Source organism: Apus apus, chromosome 4, assembly GCF_020740795.1.
Source record: "Apus apus isolate bApuApu2 chromosome 4, bApuApu2.pri.cur, whole genome shotgun sequence".
Lineage (NCBI taxonomy): Eukaryota > Metazoa > Chordata > Aves > Apodiformes > Apodidae > Apus > Apus apus.
Window position 1 is genome coordinate 17,930,778 of NC_067285.1, and position 19,462 is coordinate 17,950,239.

The 19,462-nt window shown below is 40.5% G+C and overlaps 2 protein-coding genes across 2 annotated transcripts in view; one reads left to right on the top strand and one right to left on the bottom strand.

Moving 5' to 3' along the window:
- Positions 1-19,462, top strand: part of ACTA2 (actin alpha 2, smooth muscle) — a 58,192-nt gene that overhangs the window by 13,204 nt on the left and 25,526 nt on the right. The window lies entirely within an intron of this gene.
- Positions 3,905-18,830, bottom strand: FAS (Fas cell surface death receptor). The gene is made up of 9 exons (XM_051616608.1): positions 18,760-18,830; positions 11,074-11,236; positions 10,349-10,483; positions 8,247-8,358; positions 7,700-7,764; positions 6,519-6,593; positions 6,313-6,383; positions 5,798-5,819; positions 3,905-4,979 (listed from the first exon to the last, which is right to left on the bottom strand). Exons 1-9 carry the CDS (start codon positions 18,787-18,789, stop codon positions 4,564-4,566), a joined length of 1,089 nt encoding a protein of 362 aa, XP_051472568.1. The 5' UTR covers positions 18,790-18,830; the 3' UTR covers positions 3,905-4,563.

Below are 19,462 nucleotides of genomic sequence, written 5' to 3' on the forward strand. Positions count from 1 at the left end.
CAGAGGGCTCCCAGTGCCTCAGAGCAATTTGGGGGTGTCATAAAATGTTCCCTACAGCTTCAGCTATCCCAGAATTATGTCTGGAGAGAAATCTTCATATAGTATGAGGAAGGACCAGAAAAAGACAAAAAGCAGAATATGAATCTTCAGACATTCATCTGGAAAATGCATCAATCCCATTAATGACTGTAGGATAAAATATGCAGGAATTAAAACTGGATACTTCTGTCTCATCCTTCCTTCTCTGTATCCCAATTACACATGTACAGGTGGAGAACCAGTTGTACAGACAACACTTCTGGAGGATGTATGGGAGGGAGGGTCAGTGACCTCTCTGTACTGCACACGCTGGGTGCAGGAGGCTGAGTGCTGTGCCTCCAAGGACTGCACCTTTGGCTCTCTCCTGCAACTACTTTCCATCACAAACTCCTTCCCTGCATTTGTTTCAGGCTCACTTTTCAACATCCCTGCAACCACAGACATTTTTTGCTGATTCCCCGCCAAATTGCCTGCGATTAAAACAACACTTTGTCACAGTTGTTGGTTTAGTGGGGGAGAGCAAAACCTCTGTTTAAAGTTATGGGAAATGGCCCTTTAGCATTCTGTCTGCCTTAAAAGTCTTGCTTTCAGTTGGAAAGGAACTTGAACTAAAACCAGTGGAAAAGCTATCCAGAAAACACTGACTGTATGCTCATTTTTGTGATTGTTCCCTCATTCCTCATAATTCTCAACCACAGCTCCATACTAGAGGCTAGAAACACATGGTAGGCGTTTTCCCTTTTGCTAGCAGTGGGACAGCAGGAATGCAAGCTTTCTTTTGAAGTCCAAAGTCAAAGTATTGACAAATAGTAACAGAGGAATGTGAGTTTTGAGGTTGTATCTTCCCTAAAAACAAGAAAAACATCCAACCGGGATTTTCCCAGTACAGTTCTATTTTTCTCTTAAATTTGTTTGTATTGTTTTCCCTCCCTCTTCCCCATACAGGAAATGAGCCTACAGCTCTCTCACACTTTAGTATGTTTGTCATGCTATCTGTGAAGAAACACTTCAGACTCTGTACTCCGTACTTCATTTCCCAGCCATGTGTTTTCAAGAACTGGCAGCCTACAGGATAACTTTAGAAACAATTTATTTCAGATTGCAGGAATCTCGTGTACTGAAGCTATCTTTAACCTCTCCTGCTTTCTTCTGGTGCCACACTCTGAAAGTGACTGTGTTTCTGACTCCTCACAGGTGTTTGATTTACTTGCAGGGCAGCAAGAACGATTCTACAGTTTTTAGTGTGGGTGAGCAGATGGGGTGGGTTTGCCAAGCAAAATAGCTTCTGGACTTTCAGAACAAACCCCTCACTCATACGGTCACTTTTGATTTGCAGGGGACTGAAGTGAGATCATCCTTCTGGCTGCATATTTCCATGTTCCTGTTCTTCTATTGACGTTATTTTTAAATAACGATTGTTCTGGGTTTACTATTTAAATAACAAATGCAAGTGTTTTGCAAACATTTGGCTTCCTGAAGAGGGAGCTTCCCCTTTGAAATCTGCCTTTCAAAACGTGCCAAGTCATTGACTGGGCAAGTTTCTGTTTCAGTTTCCACTTGTTTTTCTGATACTTGGTTTCCATAAGTCAGAAGAGTTTCAGTTTTCAAAGTAATTTCTGTTGCTTTCATTTTTTTATTCCCCTCCCACCCTGCCCCTAGCTTCTCCCCCGAGCAAGGAAAAGAGTGATTTTACAATGCTCATGACACAGGCTTTTTTTTTTTTTTAGAAGGGCTGGTCATCGAAAGTGTGCAAGGCGCTGAGTGTTGAGTAAAGATACCAGAACTAACCAGTGAGCAACTAAGTGTTGGTGACAGTAATCTTGTTACCAGCATGAGACTCAGAGCAGACTTTACTTCTGAGAAACAGAGGTGAGAGCCAAATATGAAACAGTTTTCATACAACTTACTTGGTAAGCCTTTGTTGTAAAGTCTAGTTTGAAAATAAGGCCAGAAGCAGGAGGCCATGGAGAGCTGAGATGTGTTGCCATAGGTAAGCAGAGCTAAATCACTTTTCATCCCTAGTCCAGGTTCTTTAAGCTTCATCAGATAGCTCTTTGCTGCCTTGCTGACTGCAATGTAGACACATACACACCGCTTCACACTGCTTCAGAATCCTAACTGCATAATATGATAAATTATTTTAGTTGAGGCACAGTATTCTAGTTAAGAAAAAAAAATAACATGTTGTGTATGCTAAACACTAGAGTTCATGGCAGTCTGGGTTCAGCCTTGCAGACACCTCCTAAGGAGAATATGAGTCATTGCTCAGGGACTTTTTTTTTTTCAACCATCCTCTTTGTGCTGAGGTTGGGGAATTCTGGTGTTACTCATTCTGCTTCACTGCTACAAATTTATAAAATTTGATGCCTCCATTTTAAGGTCTGCCTAGTCCAACTCAGTTATACTAACTGACCCATGGCAGCCCTGGGAAGTGGACCTTTGTTTCTGGTGGCCAGATGCCTCACTCTGAGAGTGAGAGGGCTTGTGAGAGATTCTACATAACTGCAGCCTAGGAAAGATGGCACAGCCTATACCACACCTGTGCTGCTTTTCTGAAGGCAAACATTTAATTCTCCTAGATATGTACAACGAACTGTCACAGCAGCTCATATCTGTCCACATACAGCACAGACTCAAATAATTTATACAATGCTATGCCTTAGTCAGTCCATGAGTGCCTAACTCTGGTGCATGGAGATCAAAACATTCAGCTCTAGCAACCTGGAAGTTTTCCTTTGAAAGGCAGCCCTGTATGGGGATTTTGGCAGTATAGTAGTGACAAGCTGATTGATTAGATACTTAGAAAATGCAGAGAGGTCAGAAGCAAGTGGCTTCAAAGTGTAGTGGAATATTTTTCCAAGCATTTAGCTTGGATATGATGCTTGAGACCTGGCGAAGTGCTGTGTAACCTAAAGGCCTTCAGACCTTCCACAGGTCAAGTCTATGAAAGGCTTAAAGTTTCTGAAAATTATCTAAGTCTTGCTTTTCCTTTCAGGCTGCTGCTTCATGCTATACATGAATTTCTAGCCATACATGGATTTTCAAGGGCCACACAGTACCCTTCCAGGCAACTCACTTAGCAGTGTGAGCTTTTGGAGCAGCCCCAGGAGGCTGCAGGTGCCCAGTATTGCCTGGAGGTGTGGATTGCCTGCACCTGGGGTCCTGCTGCCAGGCCTGCCCTGCCCTTTCCACACCCCTGGGGCCAGGTGGCAGCAATCAGACCCTACCCTACATGCTGATACCAACTGGCAGGTGGATGAGAGCAAGTCCAGGTTGGTCTCCTACTTTGGCTGAGTCTTAATACTGGCTGGAGATTGTCTCTAGAGAACTGATGGCAGAGCCAAAGAAGAAAGTCACCTTACCTACTGTGGGACTGGGAAAACTCAAATCTGTCCACCCAGGTCTCCTCTGCTGTTGAAAGATTTTATGAGACTTTGCATATGTGGGTGTATGAGCAGGAAAGGCCTCACTGCAAAGCAACTCAGCACTATTCATTCTTGGAATTCAAGAGTTGAACCCTTTGTGCTCTCTGATGTAAGACAGGTAAGGTGATATTTCTTTTTCAGGAGAGTGAACTCTCTTTTTGTGATTTACTGCCCTTAGTAAAAGAAAACCTAAAAATGACACCTGTAAGTTGCACTATAAGAAGGAAAGAGATAAGTCATGCATTATGTGTATTTATTTTTTTAATGACAACGGTGTTTTCATTGTATCAGTTCCTGCATTAGAAAAGCTCATGTTGCACACTTGCATATGAAGCTATAAAGCTTGTGGAGGTTGCCTTCCAAAAAAATCATGGTTCTGCTGTGCTGCTTCAGCTCCTGCTTCTCTGAAGCATTTTAACATTAGGAAAGGCCTGCAATCATTGCAGAGAACAAATGAAACAGTAATTTTTATTTTGCATTGGGAGCTTTTGCATAGAAAACTTGCACATATATACACACATATACAAAAGGCTGTGTACACACACACACACATAGGTGCTTTTATACAGCAGAGAAATCCCGTTTACAACAGAGTAGAATTTAATTATACAGCAACACCTATATTAAAAATTAACAAGGTGTATATTTTAAATTTTATTTTGTTCAAGAATTCTTCCTTGTACACTTCATAGATTCCTAACACCAGAATTTTCACTTTAAAAACTGCAACACTGTGCAATTTTAATGTAAACAAAACATTACGTTGACTAAGTAATGCAGTGCCATACATACATACTAAACCTTTTCTTCAAGTAACAACTGTTTCTTCTTTCTTCTTGTAGTGAATCCTATAGCTGGACTCTTGCATTGTGCCTTTTAGTAAACAAGCCATAAAAATTTTCCTCCCAGTTCTTAACTAGAAAAAAAAAAAAAAAGCAAAAGCTTTTTCTACAGGAAAGAAACTGCTACCAAAATCATCATTATTCCTTGTTCATGTAACTTCCTTGAATGAAGCTGTCAATGAAAATGGCATTTAAAAGCTTTGCTATTATAAGAAAAATACAAATTCAGTCAGAAATATTTTTCAAATGACTTTATACTATGTCTCTTCCAGACTACCAGAATAGGTTTGACTCAGTTCAGCACTGTTATCATAGGAGTTTCTGCTTTCCTGAGTGCAGGTTTTGCTTTGCTCAGTATCCTCATTATAAGACTGTCCACCTTCCTGACAGCTGGAAACAGCTGACTTCAGTTTTTCCTCAATTTTATCAGCTGCAGTGCACATCTTAAAACGTCTCAGGCTGCTTATTAGGTCTCCATAGGCTCCTTTTATCCCATGTCTTTGATACCAGACTTCAAACAGCTTAATCTTCTGTTCAGATGTATCATACGCATAGTCCCGAACAGTTTGATCTATGACAGGTTCTGGTACTTCATGATTACGAACGAACGTCTTGACTTGTGGGAGTGTCATCTCCTCCACAATAGCAGCAACATGGCTGCTCAAGTCAACATCTAGAAGCATAAAAGAAAATTAATGTTCTTGGCAGTTATATTTACTGTTTTTGTCATCTTATTCAGAGTTGATATTTTCCTGATAAAAAACAGACTAAGTTTCAGGCACTCATGACTCAGTATATTTTATGTGTGATTTTTTTACAATATATGGCAAGTCTGCTTTCACATGTTCCTACCAAATGCTAGGTAATTCATGCACCTAGGATTGTATCCTTATTGCTTTCTACCACTTAAAAAATAATCTTGGTTCCCCCTGTAAGCTATTCTGTCGTTCTCTATCATTAAAAGTCTGATCATGCCTCATGTACCTGCTTTGCTCAAAATAGCATTGGGAAAGGTCCTGAAACTAGACAAATATTTTGTTGTGATATAGCCTTGCAGCTTATGTTCCCTTCCTATTGTGTGTTGCTATGGTGGATTTGCCTTTAAATGTAAGGCAGGTTTGTGTTTCTGCAATCCCACTGCTGGCTGTAAGACTACACTATTATAATTATCCGTGAGATTAGGAATCCCTATTGCTGCCTCCTAGTGTCTGTACTGCATGCAGAACAGAAATCCACCTGTTGTCAATTAGAAAGTGCTTCCTTTGCAGCAGAAATTCCTCCCGAGGCAAAACTTTCATGACACCACTAAATGCCTTAATAAACAAAATATTAACTGGCATTCCTTTATTAAAGTGTTCACTGTTGTGCTAGAATGACAGCTGTAGGTGGTGGTTAAGTCTACATCAAAATACCCTTTTTTAGTACAGGATTTACTTGTCTGTATTTTTTTTTTTTCTTATACTGAATTTGGAGAATTTACTTGTTTCTTACCTGCATATATGAGAGGTGCAGTCTGAAAAGAGAAGCAAGAGAGAAATGAGTAGAAACAAGCTTTGTAAAACACCAACCTCATATAAGGTGATAAACGCATTCCATGACACCTCTGTAATTTTATTTCTGTTGTCTCCATGACTCCCTTGTTCTATAAGCAATGGAGTTGGATTGGACAGACAGACCTTTTTGACTTAGGTAAGCTTGGGGAGTCATCTCATGATTGTTATTGCCTAAAAGTATGCATGGGGACAGGTAATCTGGGTCAATGGAGGCCTGATGATTTATGAAGTTTTGGTCTTGGTCATATAACTTAGGAATGACATCAACAAATCCTGAAGAAATAATATAAGGTTTCTCTTACTTCTCCCATAAGATTCCTTATGGAGAAATGTACTTCATTAATGTCATAAAAGAGAGGCACGCACATGCCTGGGGAGTCCCATTGTAATTTAAATGGAACAAAGTTTCTTGCATGAAGCTGAGTTTTCTGTGATCTAAGCAGCAATACTTACGTAAGAAGCCTCTTTGGAGACTATTTCACCTGGGTTCTGCTTGCTAGTATGACACTTCTGTTTCTTGTAGCCTGAAACGAAAAAGCATTTTTAAAATCCAGGACAGTATATCTTTCCTCTGGATTCCAAGAATATAAGACATTTGAGTAAGCAGCTGAATATCTTATTCAGAGTACAATAGGAATAAGGAATAGGGAAACACTTACAAAATGATACTACTCCAGCTATTATCAGTAGTAGTGGTAATAGAATTATCAAAGCAATGGCCCACCCCGGCATTCCTGTTGGAAACATGACATGAAATTTACATCAAGAAATGAAACACAGCAACACACTCTAAATTTTAAATAAGATTGCAACAGATTATAAAAGCCTTTTTCTTATCTCCTAATGGCAGAAGTGTCCTGGTTTGAGCCAAGATGAGGTAAATTTTCTTTTTTTTTTTCTTTTTTTTTTTTTTTTTTTCCTTCAGTGACATCCCTTTTAAGCAGCAAATTTACCAGCTAGTGGATTGATAATGTCTGAATGTTTATAGATACTGCTGAGACCAAGGACACTTTGCTCTGTTTGTTGAATTTGCTGCTTTGGACACTGAAGGAGCAGGAGAGTCATATCTGCAACCCTCACGTAGGGAGAAGTGGACTAGACAGATGGCAAAACTGGCCACAGTATTCCATCCTATATAAAGTCAGGGATCACAAAAGTCAAGTCCCTTCCTTTTTTCTTCTTCCCTTATCTTCCATTCATGGTTGGCATCCAGGGAGGACTCCCATCTATCCATCACCATAGATCCCTAGGCTTATGTGTTCCTGACAGTCATGACTCTCCCCTCAGCTCCTGTCTGCTGTGCTGCTCTCTCCAGCAGTGCTCCGAGACATTTTGCAACTGCTCACAGCTCAGGAGAGTCCCCTGGGAGTTGCTGGGGGTGGGGGGAGGCAATAGGGTTTTGCACATTCCTGTACATACTTATATATATTTATACTTTTTTTTTTTTTCCCATTAGTATTTAAATAAAGCTGTGTAGTTCAGTTTTCAATCTAGAAAGTCTGTCTCCTTGTTCTCTCTCTCTCTCCTCTCCCCACCTGGGTGGGAGGAGATCAAGAGCATTATTGTCGCTGTTTCAATTGCTGATACAGAGTCAAACCATGACAAGAAACTGCCTGTTTGTTAAAGTCTGGCCTATCATGACTTGCCCTAAAAAGGCAACTACATCTGTGTAGTGATCAAGGGAAAACAGAAATCATGCTCCGCAGGACAGTACAAGGCCCAGTAGAAATGATACCCTTAGCTGTCAGGAATCGTTATGGGTTGCTGTGTAGAAAAATACAATTGCAATAGCATCTAAAAATACAGCAAATGCTAGACCATGCTAGGTTTTCAAATATACCTTGGGTTCCACACACAGTGTCTGAAGTTGAAGTACATTGTTTTTTAATTATGCCACTTTCACATCTGCAGAAAACATAAACAAAAATTATTTTAGGACGTATTTCTCTCTTTATAAATTCTGCCAACATAGCAAATAAAAAATCTTCTAACACTTTTTATCAGCTAAATATTTCATGTATCAAGATGTTGGAGTCTGTAATTTAATAGGTATCAAAATTATATGGAAAGGTATGGGAGTAGAAAAAGGTGTGGAAATGACTTTCTGGAAGTAATACTAGGTCATCCAAAAACAGGAGGAAACCTGGGACACTTAATTACATTTGTTTAAAAAGTATATACAGACTTGGAGGAGATAAAAGTTTTTCTTCATGCCTTTGAAAAGCCTGGATAGATGCAAGTGAAGTTGACGGAGCTAAGTCAGCTCAACAAGTTAAGTGCAAAAGAAAACTAGCATGCATAACCCATGTCTTGAAACTGGCTGGAAAAAAGTGTGATAACATATGATATTAGCAATTTAATATTTAACCATGAAGACACAAACTTACATGGTACATGCATCGCAGTGTGTACATGGTAGAGAAGAATTGCAAAAATGGTTCTTTGCACAGACGCATTCTGTGTTCTGAGCTGGGGTACAGTTCTTTGCAACCTCCAAACCTAAAAGAAATTTCTTACAGTTTGTTAATTTGAAAAAGTAGCCATAAAAGCAGGCCTCTGATCACAAGCTCTTGTCCTTAGACTTACATGGTTTTAGCTCTGTCACTGTTGGCAATGGTGGGTTAAATTTTAAGAATTACCTAGCTTTTATACAGAACTCTGCTGCCTGAGTACTGGAAATATGGAGATGGCAAAGACAGCTCTGCTGGCCAACAGCTAAAAAACCTAAACACACAATAAAATACTTGCTAGAAGAGGACTCATTTGGCACTGCCAAATGTGGTCAGCTTCTTTCTCCCCCTCAGAAGCAAACTCAGGAGATCACATAGCCAACCTCGCTGCCTGATGTCAGAGACAGGTTCTTTATTCTCACTGATGGAGAAGTTTCATCTCTTTTTGAAGATCTCCAATAACAAGAAATTCCACACTCTGTTTTAAGCTAACATAATTCTTGATTAAGTATCAAAACAAGTGAATTAATTTTCTTCTATCTTCAGTGTATATAATGAAGCTATCTCCATCTATGAAAAAATATTTCTGCACTAAAAATTAAGTATCTTCCTACTATGAAAGCTATTTTCATAGGCATATAGGAATAGAAATGAATTTTTGAGTTATCACGTTAGGTGCCCCGCTGTCATGGGAAAACATATTATGTTCCAAAATGTATTAAGCTCTACTGTGAAAATGGCTGAAGCCATTCATGAAAATATCACACACGAATGATCCTAAGACTGATTCTGAAGAAACTTCGGTGGTAATTTTCTTCCTGCCTAATGTTTTCTACTAACTTCTTTTCAACCACATTATGGTCCATGGGGATAATGTGACTAGTCCTCCCACTATCCTTTCTTTTCCCTTCAGTTTAACTAATAGTCTCCTTTGTGGCACTGTGCAAAATGCTGAATTGTTTTGTTGTAATCAGCTTCATTCCCACCAAAAATTGCTTATTATAGTAGCTAATAAGAGAAAATTTTTCTGTGCATCTGGAAGTGTTACAGAGAGGGGAAAACACTAAGAGTTGATATTCCAGCAGATGATCTGTGTACAATCGTATCGGAGTTAAGAGCTGTCCCTCTAGTCACCAAACTTGATTTTCAATATGAGGAATGAAGAATTATCATTTCTTAAATCTATGTATACTAGAACTACAGGATAGCTGGTGACACTGGTAGGAGACCAGCTTAGTAGATCAAATAAATAAATAGATTATTGGTATTTATGCAACAGGTATTGAAATCTGGCAACCTAGTGTCCCCCAGAAGTTTAATGCAAAAAGGGCTCATAATTGGATACTAAAATGACTATATAGGGGTGGACCTTCTATTATCTTTCCCCTATCTATGGATGCTGGTAGACTTTGCAGGGAACAGTCCACAGAAAGTAGGAAGGTTTATTTGTATTTTCTCTAAATAGAATCTCTTGCATCTACTACTGAATGCAGAATACTGGGGTAGGTGGATCACTGGTCTGAACCAACAGGGCATACCTCATGGTCCCATAATTTGGTTCTCTAACCCACACTTCATCTTGATTTTATAAAAGATGTCACTCTATCAGCTCCAGCAATTTTGAATAATATTATGAATTACAGGAAAGACTACAAAATAAACTATTATGAATTATCCCTTTCCTGCTTCTTACAACAACCCTCTTCTTTTAAATAGAAGAAGTGAAGAAGGGAGAGTATTTTTACTTGACTGTAACCGGTTTGCATAGGGTCTGCTTTGCAGGGACTGCTTTGGCTGAGCAATAGCAGATATAAGGAGAAATGACAGACCAACATAATTTTTATTATCCTTCCTACTTTTTGCCTGATGAAAGGGAACTGCAGGATAAATGTATGACTTTCTTATAAATTCCTTCATGTACTACCACTAAAACATTTTAATTTGCATGCTATCCACTAATCGGGAATTGTGTAGACTTTTCAGTCAAATTCTGTATCAAAAGAGAGTAAATGTTAGAGTTGTTATTTCTATAGATGTACCAAATGTCCTGTCACATGAAGAGCATCTCAAACACTCTTCCAAATCGTTGACATGATCTATGTACTCCTTTCCGTTTTCACATGGAACACAGTGCTTGCTAGTATCTGTTGGGCAGCTGGTATTTTTAACAAAACCTGCAAAGGCAGAAAAAAAAAGGATTAAGATTTTCAATACCTTTGGTCAGAAGCCATCAGCTCTAAGACTTGTGTTAGACCTCATTTTTAATCCCCAATACTTTTTGATTTACAAATAAGCACAGAATGTGTATTATTTACGCATACAGGTACACTCTTCAGGAATGTAGTATACACAAGATCTGATTATCCCTCCTCTTTGTCCAATTTAGGACTGAAAGAAAACACACCAAACAGAACTGTACATGCAAAACTGGAAAACCCATTAATATATGGAGTCTCACAGGCAAAAGCCTATACTTGCACTTTTTAAAACTCTTCCAAAAATGTAATGTAATTCTTAGCTCTCTTGTGACAAGCATGTTATGCGAGAACTACTATCTGTAATGAAAAGGTATTGGTGCACTGAGCTCAATAAATACTTTTGAAGTGTCTGATGTCCTGTAATAGAAAAAGCTACAGCTAGCACGAAGCATTGCATGCAGGAAACCACAGCATGCCACTTGGCTATCTCAGCAGAGAGCAATTGTGCATGTTGTGGTTTCCACTCTTAAAGACTTTTTTCAACATGGTCTTATAACGATACTCACCGAGATCACATTTCTTGCAACACTTGACACCTAAATTGTATTCATCCCAGTTGCACTTTATTTCCCTTTTAGCAATGATCCTGCCTGTAATTACTTTTTCTGTTGTGTGTATTAGAGCTTCAGTATAATTTTTGCACTGTGATTCAGTAATTAAGACAACCACCTAGGAGAGAAGAAGAGCAAGTTATACAAAAAATCTCAAGAACTGTAGGTGTGTTTTGCTACTAGCACAGAGTGGCATCAGTACTGTTACTCTATTGCTAACCATATTGATATTCACTCCCTTATTGAAATTCTTCAATACTTCAGAACAGTTATTGGACAATGAGGGCACAGATTTAATTCTGCCAACCCTATGACTACAGGTACCAATTGTTTTAATAATAATCTGAATTGTAAATGATTACGCCATATGCTTAAATATAGTGCAAAGCAAAGAAACTCTCATTATTTTATTTAAGAGCTTTCTCTTCCTTAGATCACTGTGGCTGAATCTTTCATCAAGAACTTCCTTAATTAAAATTATATCTATCTTAATTTCTTGCCACTCTACTGTTGATTGCAAACTGAACAGTTAATGCATCTTTGAAGAAAAATAGAAGAGGAATGTTTTAACCTCTGCCAAAAATACCTGCTTTCTAAAATGATCTTGTTCTCACTTTGTTTTCCAATTCAAATATTTATCTCCTTACTAGATGATGCCTATATATTCCTGAAAGATGTTGCACTCTCCTTTCAAATTATTTTACACTGTGATGCATTTATTTGAATATGCTGTAAAGTTAAATTATGGTGTTAGGGGTTTGTTTGTTTGTTTTTCCTGTCACTAGTCAGTACTAACTTTACTAGCTGTCACTGTCCTGCCTCTTTTCCTGGTAATAAGAAAGCACTGTGGACCAGATGCCAAGCCTTTTGTTTGTTTGTTTTGGCATTAAGGTTGGAAAATGAGAAGGCTAGATCCACTATTGCCTGCCTCTTGGCTATAGGTTGTAGGCAAATCTGTATATACTTTCCATGCACTAAGTATGAGATATCTGTACAATGGAGTTATGTAATGCTTCTTGGCTGGAGAACTAGATTTTCTCCTAGATATATTATTAGGAAAGACAGCCTGAGGACAGACTTTCTTAACCCAGTTTCTGCTGACAGTTTGGAGTGACTTGAACATTTTCACTTTTTTTTTTTTTTTTTTTTTTTTTTTTTTTTAATATATGTGTTATTTACTATCTTTGTGGAGTTGTAACAGAAAAAAAATTAAGGTAGTCCTTGCCTTGAAAACTTTAATTAAAGAGCAAGAAGAGTGAATGTAGAACTCAGCTTAGATGTTAATACCTTAAATAAATAGTATTTTGTATTTTACAAAAGACTCAGTTATACACCATGAGGGATACTGAGGAAGGGAGATAAATGATGTCTGGGAATGGAGCAGTGCTGCTGTCCTTGGAAAAACAAAATACCAGGTGAAGATGTAAAAGAGAGAGGCAGCAGGGTACTTGTTTCAGAAAGGAGGGAATGAAGATGAAGAGCAAAGAAATGGAAATGAAGAGCAAGGCAAAGAAACTGCCAAATCTCCGTACTAATGGTGTATTTTGTGGGCTGACAGTCCTCCTGATCACAGATTCACTCACATTTTAAATCAGCACGCAAAAAATCTTGACTAGAATAATTTAATTTTTCTTGGATATTTCAAAGAGGTTAATTCTGAATGGCTGGTTATCTTTGAACACTTTGAATTGAAGTTTAACACAAATTTGTATCTGTTAATGTTAACAACAAGGGATACATATTTAAGGAATTCTCTGAGGACTGGTTATTTCTATTGTTACACTTTTTTATTCCTACCACAGGGTGGTATCTAATGGCTCATTAATTCAATCTTCATGACTTTATGTGAAACTGCTTGGATGTCGATTGTAACTTTAGAGAGATACAGAAAACTCTTATCTTAATTATTAACTTATTGAAAAACGGGTTTGGATTTCAAACTGGGCTCTCAAGAGAAGGAAGTGTTATCTGTGGCTAGTCAATTGAAGTAACAAATATGACCAGTATCTTCTGACTTCTACAAGTAGGTCCTTATTTTGATCTTCTAGTATATTCAGAAATAGGAAGGTGAAAATAATTTACTTTCCTTAGCAGCCATCTGTTTCAAAATGTATATAATAGTAGGTACTACTCTGAAATGAAGAAGACCTTTCTTTGCACCTGGAGAAGAAGCTTTAGCTCCTTAAAAAGCAGTTTAGCACTTGAGAAACAGTGGGTATGGATGCTCAGCCTGTCATTTCCTCTGTTCAGAGCTCTGACTTTCTTCCTTTGCTGCCTAAGCTTTGAGGACGCTCTTCTCCAAATCCCAGTGTAATGATGTTAAAAGCTTAAAATTAATCTAAGGTGTAAACAGAAGCTGTCAAATGGATGTGCCAAAGCATTTTTATTTGTTTTCCTTTTGCCTGGGAGAACTGTCTTGCTACAAACTGGGATAGAAAATCTGATTGACTACTTCTTAGTAGTTGTTTTTTAGAGGCATGCATCCAATCTAGCTTGGTTTCCCCTGAAGCAGCGTGAAACCCCACATCTCCATTGCTCCTCTGCCACGTGTCATACTGGCCCAAGGGAGTGGACAGTCATAGGATAACACCAGGGTGACACTTCTCATCCTGTCTGTCTTAGCTGGAGGATCACGACACCCTGACTGACCTGACACCATGATGCCCCAGCCAGCAGAAGGGTCCAGAAATGAGGCAGTGTCTGGGGTGGGGAGGTCCTGAGGCAGCATGATGGATCTTTGGCCCACTCAGGAAAGCCGGTGGCACCAGAAGGGCGGCAGAGCAAAGCAAATGCTGCTCGTGGAGTGAGGAAGTGGAAATGGCTTCTTCACCTCCCCGTGCTGATGGAGGAACTGTGACTCAGTGGGGCTGGCGAGGAGCGTGGCACCAGCCCCACCACCTGCTCTCTGCTGTGCTCCAATGCCACAGCCCATGCTCTGAGGAACACGTCCCAGCCCGGTGGTGCTTGCCCAGCACCCTCCTCCTCACCAGCACTCACAGCCACACCTGGAAAAGCTCTGCACCCACAGGGACGTCTGCATCCTGTCTCCAACACCCAAATCTCTGCTTTCTAGACCAGAGAAGTCAAGCTGGTTCTTTTGAGGGGAAAAAAAAAATAAATGAAAAGACCCTGGGCGACAGTAAAGAGGGAGAGTGAAGATAACCGTAGCCCTAATGAACCCACAAACGGCTCCTGAGCACAACAAAGAAACTGAACGGCACTGGTGAAGCACAGAGAATGAAAACATCCAGAGAACTGTGCAGAAAATGGGCTATAATGAAAGAAGGGAATATCTTTCTAAATTATTTGTCAGTAAAGCTTAGCAGTTTCTTTTTGTGTTCGCTCAACGCCTGCAAGCACAGTGTGTGCAGAGATGCAGCCCTCCCTCAGATGAACAAACCTCTCTGCCTCTTGCCTGTACTTGTACATAAAGAAGCTATGATGATACAGTGAGGGGGAACAGAAATGTAACACTTTTCGATGGACACCCTCCCCTGTCACTCACAGAGATGAACTTCCTGAACTTACACTTACAAGAAGTGGGGACCACTTCTCAGAATTTTACTTTTAAGGAGCACCAAAGACCTACATTGGTTCTGCTTGCAGGACATCTTGCACCACCTTCCTGTACAAGGAATAATGAGATAAGTGTAGAGATTTTATAGCTTTCAAAACAATACCCTTCTCTCAAACTTTTTTTCTCCTCCTGGATTTGCACCCTCTTAAAGCAATCCATTTACTCTAGGGAAATTTTGTTATGTCTTACAGGGGAAAAAAGTTAACAGCCAGTTTCCTGTGCATACCTTAATTGCTTTCCTTGTTATCACTGAGCAGCAAGTGCTAATAGTGAAAAGAAAGCACTTCAGGGGCTTTCACAACGGCAGGAGTGATAGGTGCTTTTTTGTGATGTGTACATTCAAACTGCAGCTGTATGTTCTCAGCCTAAAATGACTCAGAGAGTCTGTCTTCTGTTTTTCTCATCTTAACCTAAAAAACAGTTGTCGTATCTAAACTGAAGACTTAGATTGAAGTGAGCAGTCAATGGTAATATTAATTAGAGATATCTAACCTTAGCAGAATCCATAAAAATTATCACATCAGCCCAAATTTGTTAGTTTCTCTCCTTGCATTGCATTGCTATTTTTTTGTTTGTTTGTTTTTTTCCCTCCTTTTGCCCAGGCTTTTAAAAGACCTTTCTGCTTCCCTCTCCTTTGCTTCTACACTCTTCCAAAATACTTTCACCAACAGGCATCTGCTAAGGAGATTTAGAAAACCTGTTTTCATCTGTGGTCCCAGAACATAGTGACAGGACCTGTATTTTCTTCAAAAACCTGTGCGATTTTGAGGATTTCCAGGCCTCCAATTCTTTCTGTACCAGAGTATTCTTCATAATGGGTCAGCTTCATACAACTGAAAAGTTTCAGCAGACCTACTTTTTTGGGGATCTAATCTCAACTTTGGAAGTGTGTAAGTGCTACTTGCATCCAGGACTTTTAAAAGCTTCCCAGCTTTTAACCCTGAGGAAAAAAAAAATGTTTCTGCTTTCTCCTGTTTTATTTAAAATTCACTCTATTTTTAGCAAACCACTTTTCCCATTTATAATCCATAGATGTCTTTGGATGAGAAGGCTGATGCTTCAGACCTTGGAGGCTTTTTTTTTTCCCAGTCTACATTTGTCATATGGGGCAATGTGCATGAGCTCATCAGGGGCTAAGTGTTAAAAGAAAAAAAAAAAAAAAAAAGCAGGAGGGGAAAAATTTTATTACCTAGTGGGACCTGAGAAAAACTCTAATTTTCTAAGTTTTTATTTGCTTCTGGTACTTTTGAAAAATGGTTGCTAGTTAGTTCATTTTAATACATTTTAATTTTCAATGCAATTCATCTCTCTGGAATTAAACCTGTCAGGATGGCTTTTTCAAAAGGTAATTTCACACTTTATTAAGAGGATTCTCTGCTCCAATTCTTTTACAATGATAAGTAATTTCTGCTTACAGTATCTCCAGTATGATGTTTCTCCCATCTCTTTTTTTCCCACCAGGGAAGAAGTTGATAGTTGGCACCAAAATAACCACTACAAATAGTATTTCATATTCTAAAATCTCATATGAGAAGGATAAAAAGAATTCAGTTTCACTTGCTGAAGACTACCAACGGGAGTTGGTATTTCCCCAAAACTAGAAGCGCCCTGAGCTTCTTTACTTTTAAAGTGAATGTATATGTTCTGGGCCTGTGAGAGTGAGATGCCTCAGTAACTGTCCAGGGGCTTAAAACAGTTGCAATCCACATTCAGTCCATTACTATTTCACATCTCAGCTGATATACATGCAAATTATGGCAACATACTGGGGTGTGGTGGCAATAGGGTTGGTTATTTAATTTGTTTGGTTTTTTTTTTTTTTTAGGAGTACTGTACTAATAAACACCTAATAAATCCTATACAATTTGAGAGAGTTGGAGCAATATTAATAGCTCCCACCTCACATTTGTGTTGTGGCTAAGGGAGAATAAGATGTGCAGAAATTTAACAACTCTTCCCCTTTTTCCTTTTGTAACACAATTCGGTTTTCTTGTTGGCACTTTCTCTTTGTTCAGTGAGTTGTCTCAAGGATAAAGGCAGTTAACTGTGGAAATATGAGTAGACAAATGCTTCCAGATTTGAGGCCCTTACACTTTTAAATTAAGTCTTGGGTCATGCCACGACTTTATGGCTTGTTATATCTATACATTTAAATGTGTGCATCAGTTGTCTGGGAAATGAGAAAGAAGGGTCAGCACAGTCATGAGGCAGTCCTGTTTTCAAAGGTATGTCTTCCGAATTTCCAGAAAACTGCTTGCTCTGTAGTTGTATCAGACAATGACAAAATATTTAGAGAACACTTCACTGTCTTAAAATGGCCTGTTCCTTTAGACTGTATCTCTGGGTGGTATGTGGCTTTGTGGCTTGTTTTACGGCATAAAGTAAGATAACTACATAGGCCATTACTATTTTACATCACTATTTTGGCAACTGCTTCTACTTAAATGCAACATGAACTTGCTTGCAAAATTGAGGTCTCATTCAACAAATGTTCATATTCTCATTTAATCCAATTAGTATATCAAATGTTGCTCAAGTTTACTGATTTATAATTAGTAGAATAACATGCTAATAAAAAAAAATAAAATAAAAATAGAAAGCATGTGAGAGTGCCACAGTCTTTCTAAGGAACACTGAAACAAGTGGAAAATACAAATTATATTTATTCTCTGAGAGGAGAGTAATAAGAGTATTTTTACCTTAATCGATATTCTGAGTAGTTCTAAGATACTTGGCTAGACTGACTTTTCTGCTAGTTTTTTTGCTGCTCCTATACAGAATTAGGGAATGTAAACTTCTGTTAGTAGATGAAAATCCGTCTTTGTATTTAACTATGCTCTGGTAGTTTGTGCAGGGGCTTGGATATAACCCTCTAAATCACTTTGAATGGTTTACTACATGTTATGTAGTAAGTCAGATCAGAATTTGAATAGTTTTTACTTCAACATCTGATTTTAACCTACCAAACCCTGAAGCAAACTGCATTCATTAGGAATGTAACCACACCGTGAAGGGATTTTTGAATGTGAGCTCAAGTGAGTTCTCTCTGAAATAGGTGAGAACTGGGGCTGAGAAAGCTATTATACCTGATCTCCACTGCCAGACAGGGCAGGGCTGTTCTGTGCAGCAGAGCTTACTGCCAGCTGCCTGATTTCCACTATGTGACCTCTGGGCTCTCAGAGCAGGGCTGCCTCTGACAGCTCTGCCACAGCACAGTCGTCCCCAGTACATGTGCACCTGCACATGCCTGAGTCTCCTGCCCAGGACCTTGCTGCCATGGCTGCTCCTTGGCCTCACGGGCTTGTACCAGTGGAGATCCCTGGGCTGCAGACACTGAAGCCCTTCCTTACCTCCTTTGTTGACAGTAGCCCTTCAAAATGGGTGTTGGCTAAAGATAATTTACTGACGACCAAGTTAGACACGTGACCTAAGATCTGAAGCTGCAGAGACTAGTACTATGCATGCGGAATGATTAAAACAAGAAAGGAATGCCCTGCCACACTACTTCCAGTAAATGCACTGGCACTTTGTGCCACTGGACTTGGATTGGTTCTATAGCTTTACCTGGTCCACTGTCAGGAGAAGTTCAAAACTCCTCTGCCACAGACAATCGCTTTTCTGTTGCTTTACCAGGTCACTTTTTTACGGATCCCTGAGACACAGTGCAAGTCAGCCTTCACTAATGTGGCCTTTGCCCGGGCAAGTATGCAGCCACAGACCTAACCATGCTATCCATACGTGGACGCTGGACCTGCCTCGCCAGCATCTCTGGCCGGTTCCGGGTGGCTGCGGACTGAGGCCAGCCGTCCCTGGGCCCCCCCAGGCTGTGGCACATGACCCGGTGTCCCTGACACCCACCTGCATCTACCCTCCTTTTCTTTCCCATCAAAGGGCTTGGGAAGGTCTGTTAAAGGAATCAGCTCAAATCCCGGAGAAGTTTGTTTGCTGCTGCCACCGCCCGCCGCAGCACCCACGTCCCCGCCAGCCGCGGCTGTGCCTGGGGGGCCGGGGCTGGCCCCGCCGCCCCGTGCCGAGAGCCGCCCCCCGCTCCGGCAGAAACTTACAAGGAGCTTTAGTAGGAGTCCCCAGGCCATGCTGCCGCTGACCAGCGCTGTCCTCCGGAAAGCGAAAGCGGCCCGCCTCGCCTTTGCCGCCGCCGCCCGGCTCCTCCCATGTTGGTAAACACGGGGCGGGCCCGCCCCGGCACGGCAGCGACTGGCCCTGGGGTGGCTGGGGGGCCGGCACCCGGCCCCGAGAGTAGGTGTTCCCTTCCCGCTCTGTGCCAGGAGCGAGCCGCGATCGAGGGTTTCCCCTGTCCCCGAAGGACCCAGCGGGCAGCCCCTGCTCTGCGCTGAGCTGTGGGCTGCAGGCAATGGCACGCCGACCCCTCTTGGGTGTCGTGGGTACCACGCTCTCCACGGGGACCTTCTGTTTTATGGACTGTATGGCGTCGGATGCACCCACTTGGCAGCTTGTGAATGCCAGGCATGGCCCCGAGATCGTGAAGCAGAACGCTGACAGACATTGGGCTGGGCATGAAGTGTTTGCTTGATGTGCTTCAGCTGCTGAGCAGAGCAGTTGCCTCCCCAGCAATGGCAGAAACTCCAATTTTGCAATATTGGTAAGGACAGGCTTGGAACAGGTAGTCCTGAATAGGTAGGAGTGGAGCAGTCATTCAGTATAGGCTGCATTCGCTGCAGCAGCAGGAGATACTGGCTTTTGCTGCCCTGTTGAAATGATTAGTCAAGTCTGTGACTTCTGTTTCCA

Excerpts from the sequence above, each read along its gene's own strand:
- FAS (XM_051616608.1), bottom strand. The coding sequence starts at position 18,789 with ATGGCCTGGGGACTCCTACTAAAGCTCCTT. Across the intron at positions 8,359-10,348 it reads TTCATGTGACAGGACATTTG|GTTTGGAGGTTGCAAAGAAC; the intron begins GTACATCTATAG and ends AATTTCTTTTAG. Across the intron at positions 4,980-5,797 it reads TGCACCTCTCATATATGCAG|ATGTTGACTTGAGCAGCCAT; the intron begins GTAAGAAACAAG and ends TTATGCTTCTAG.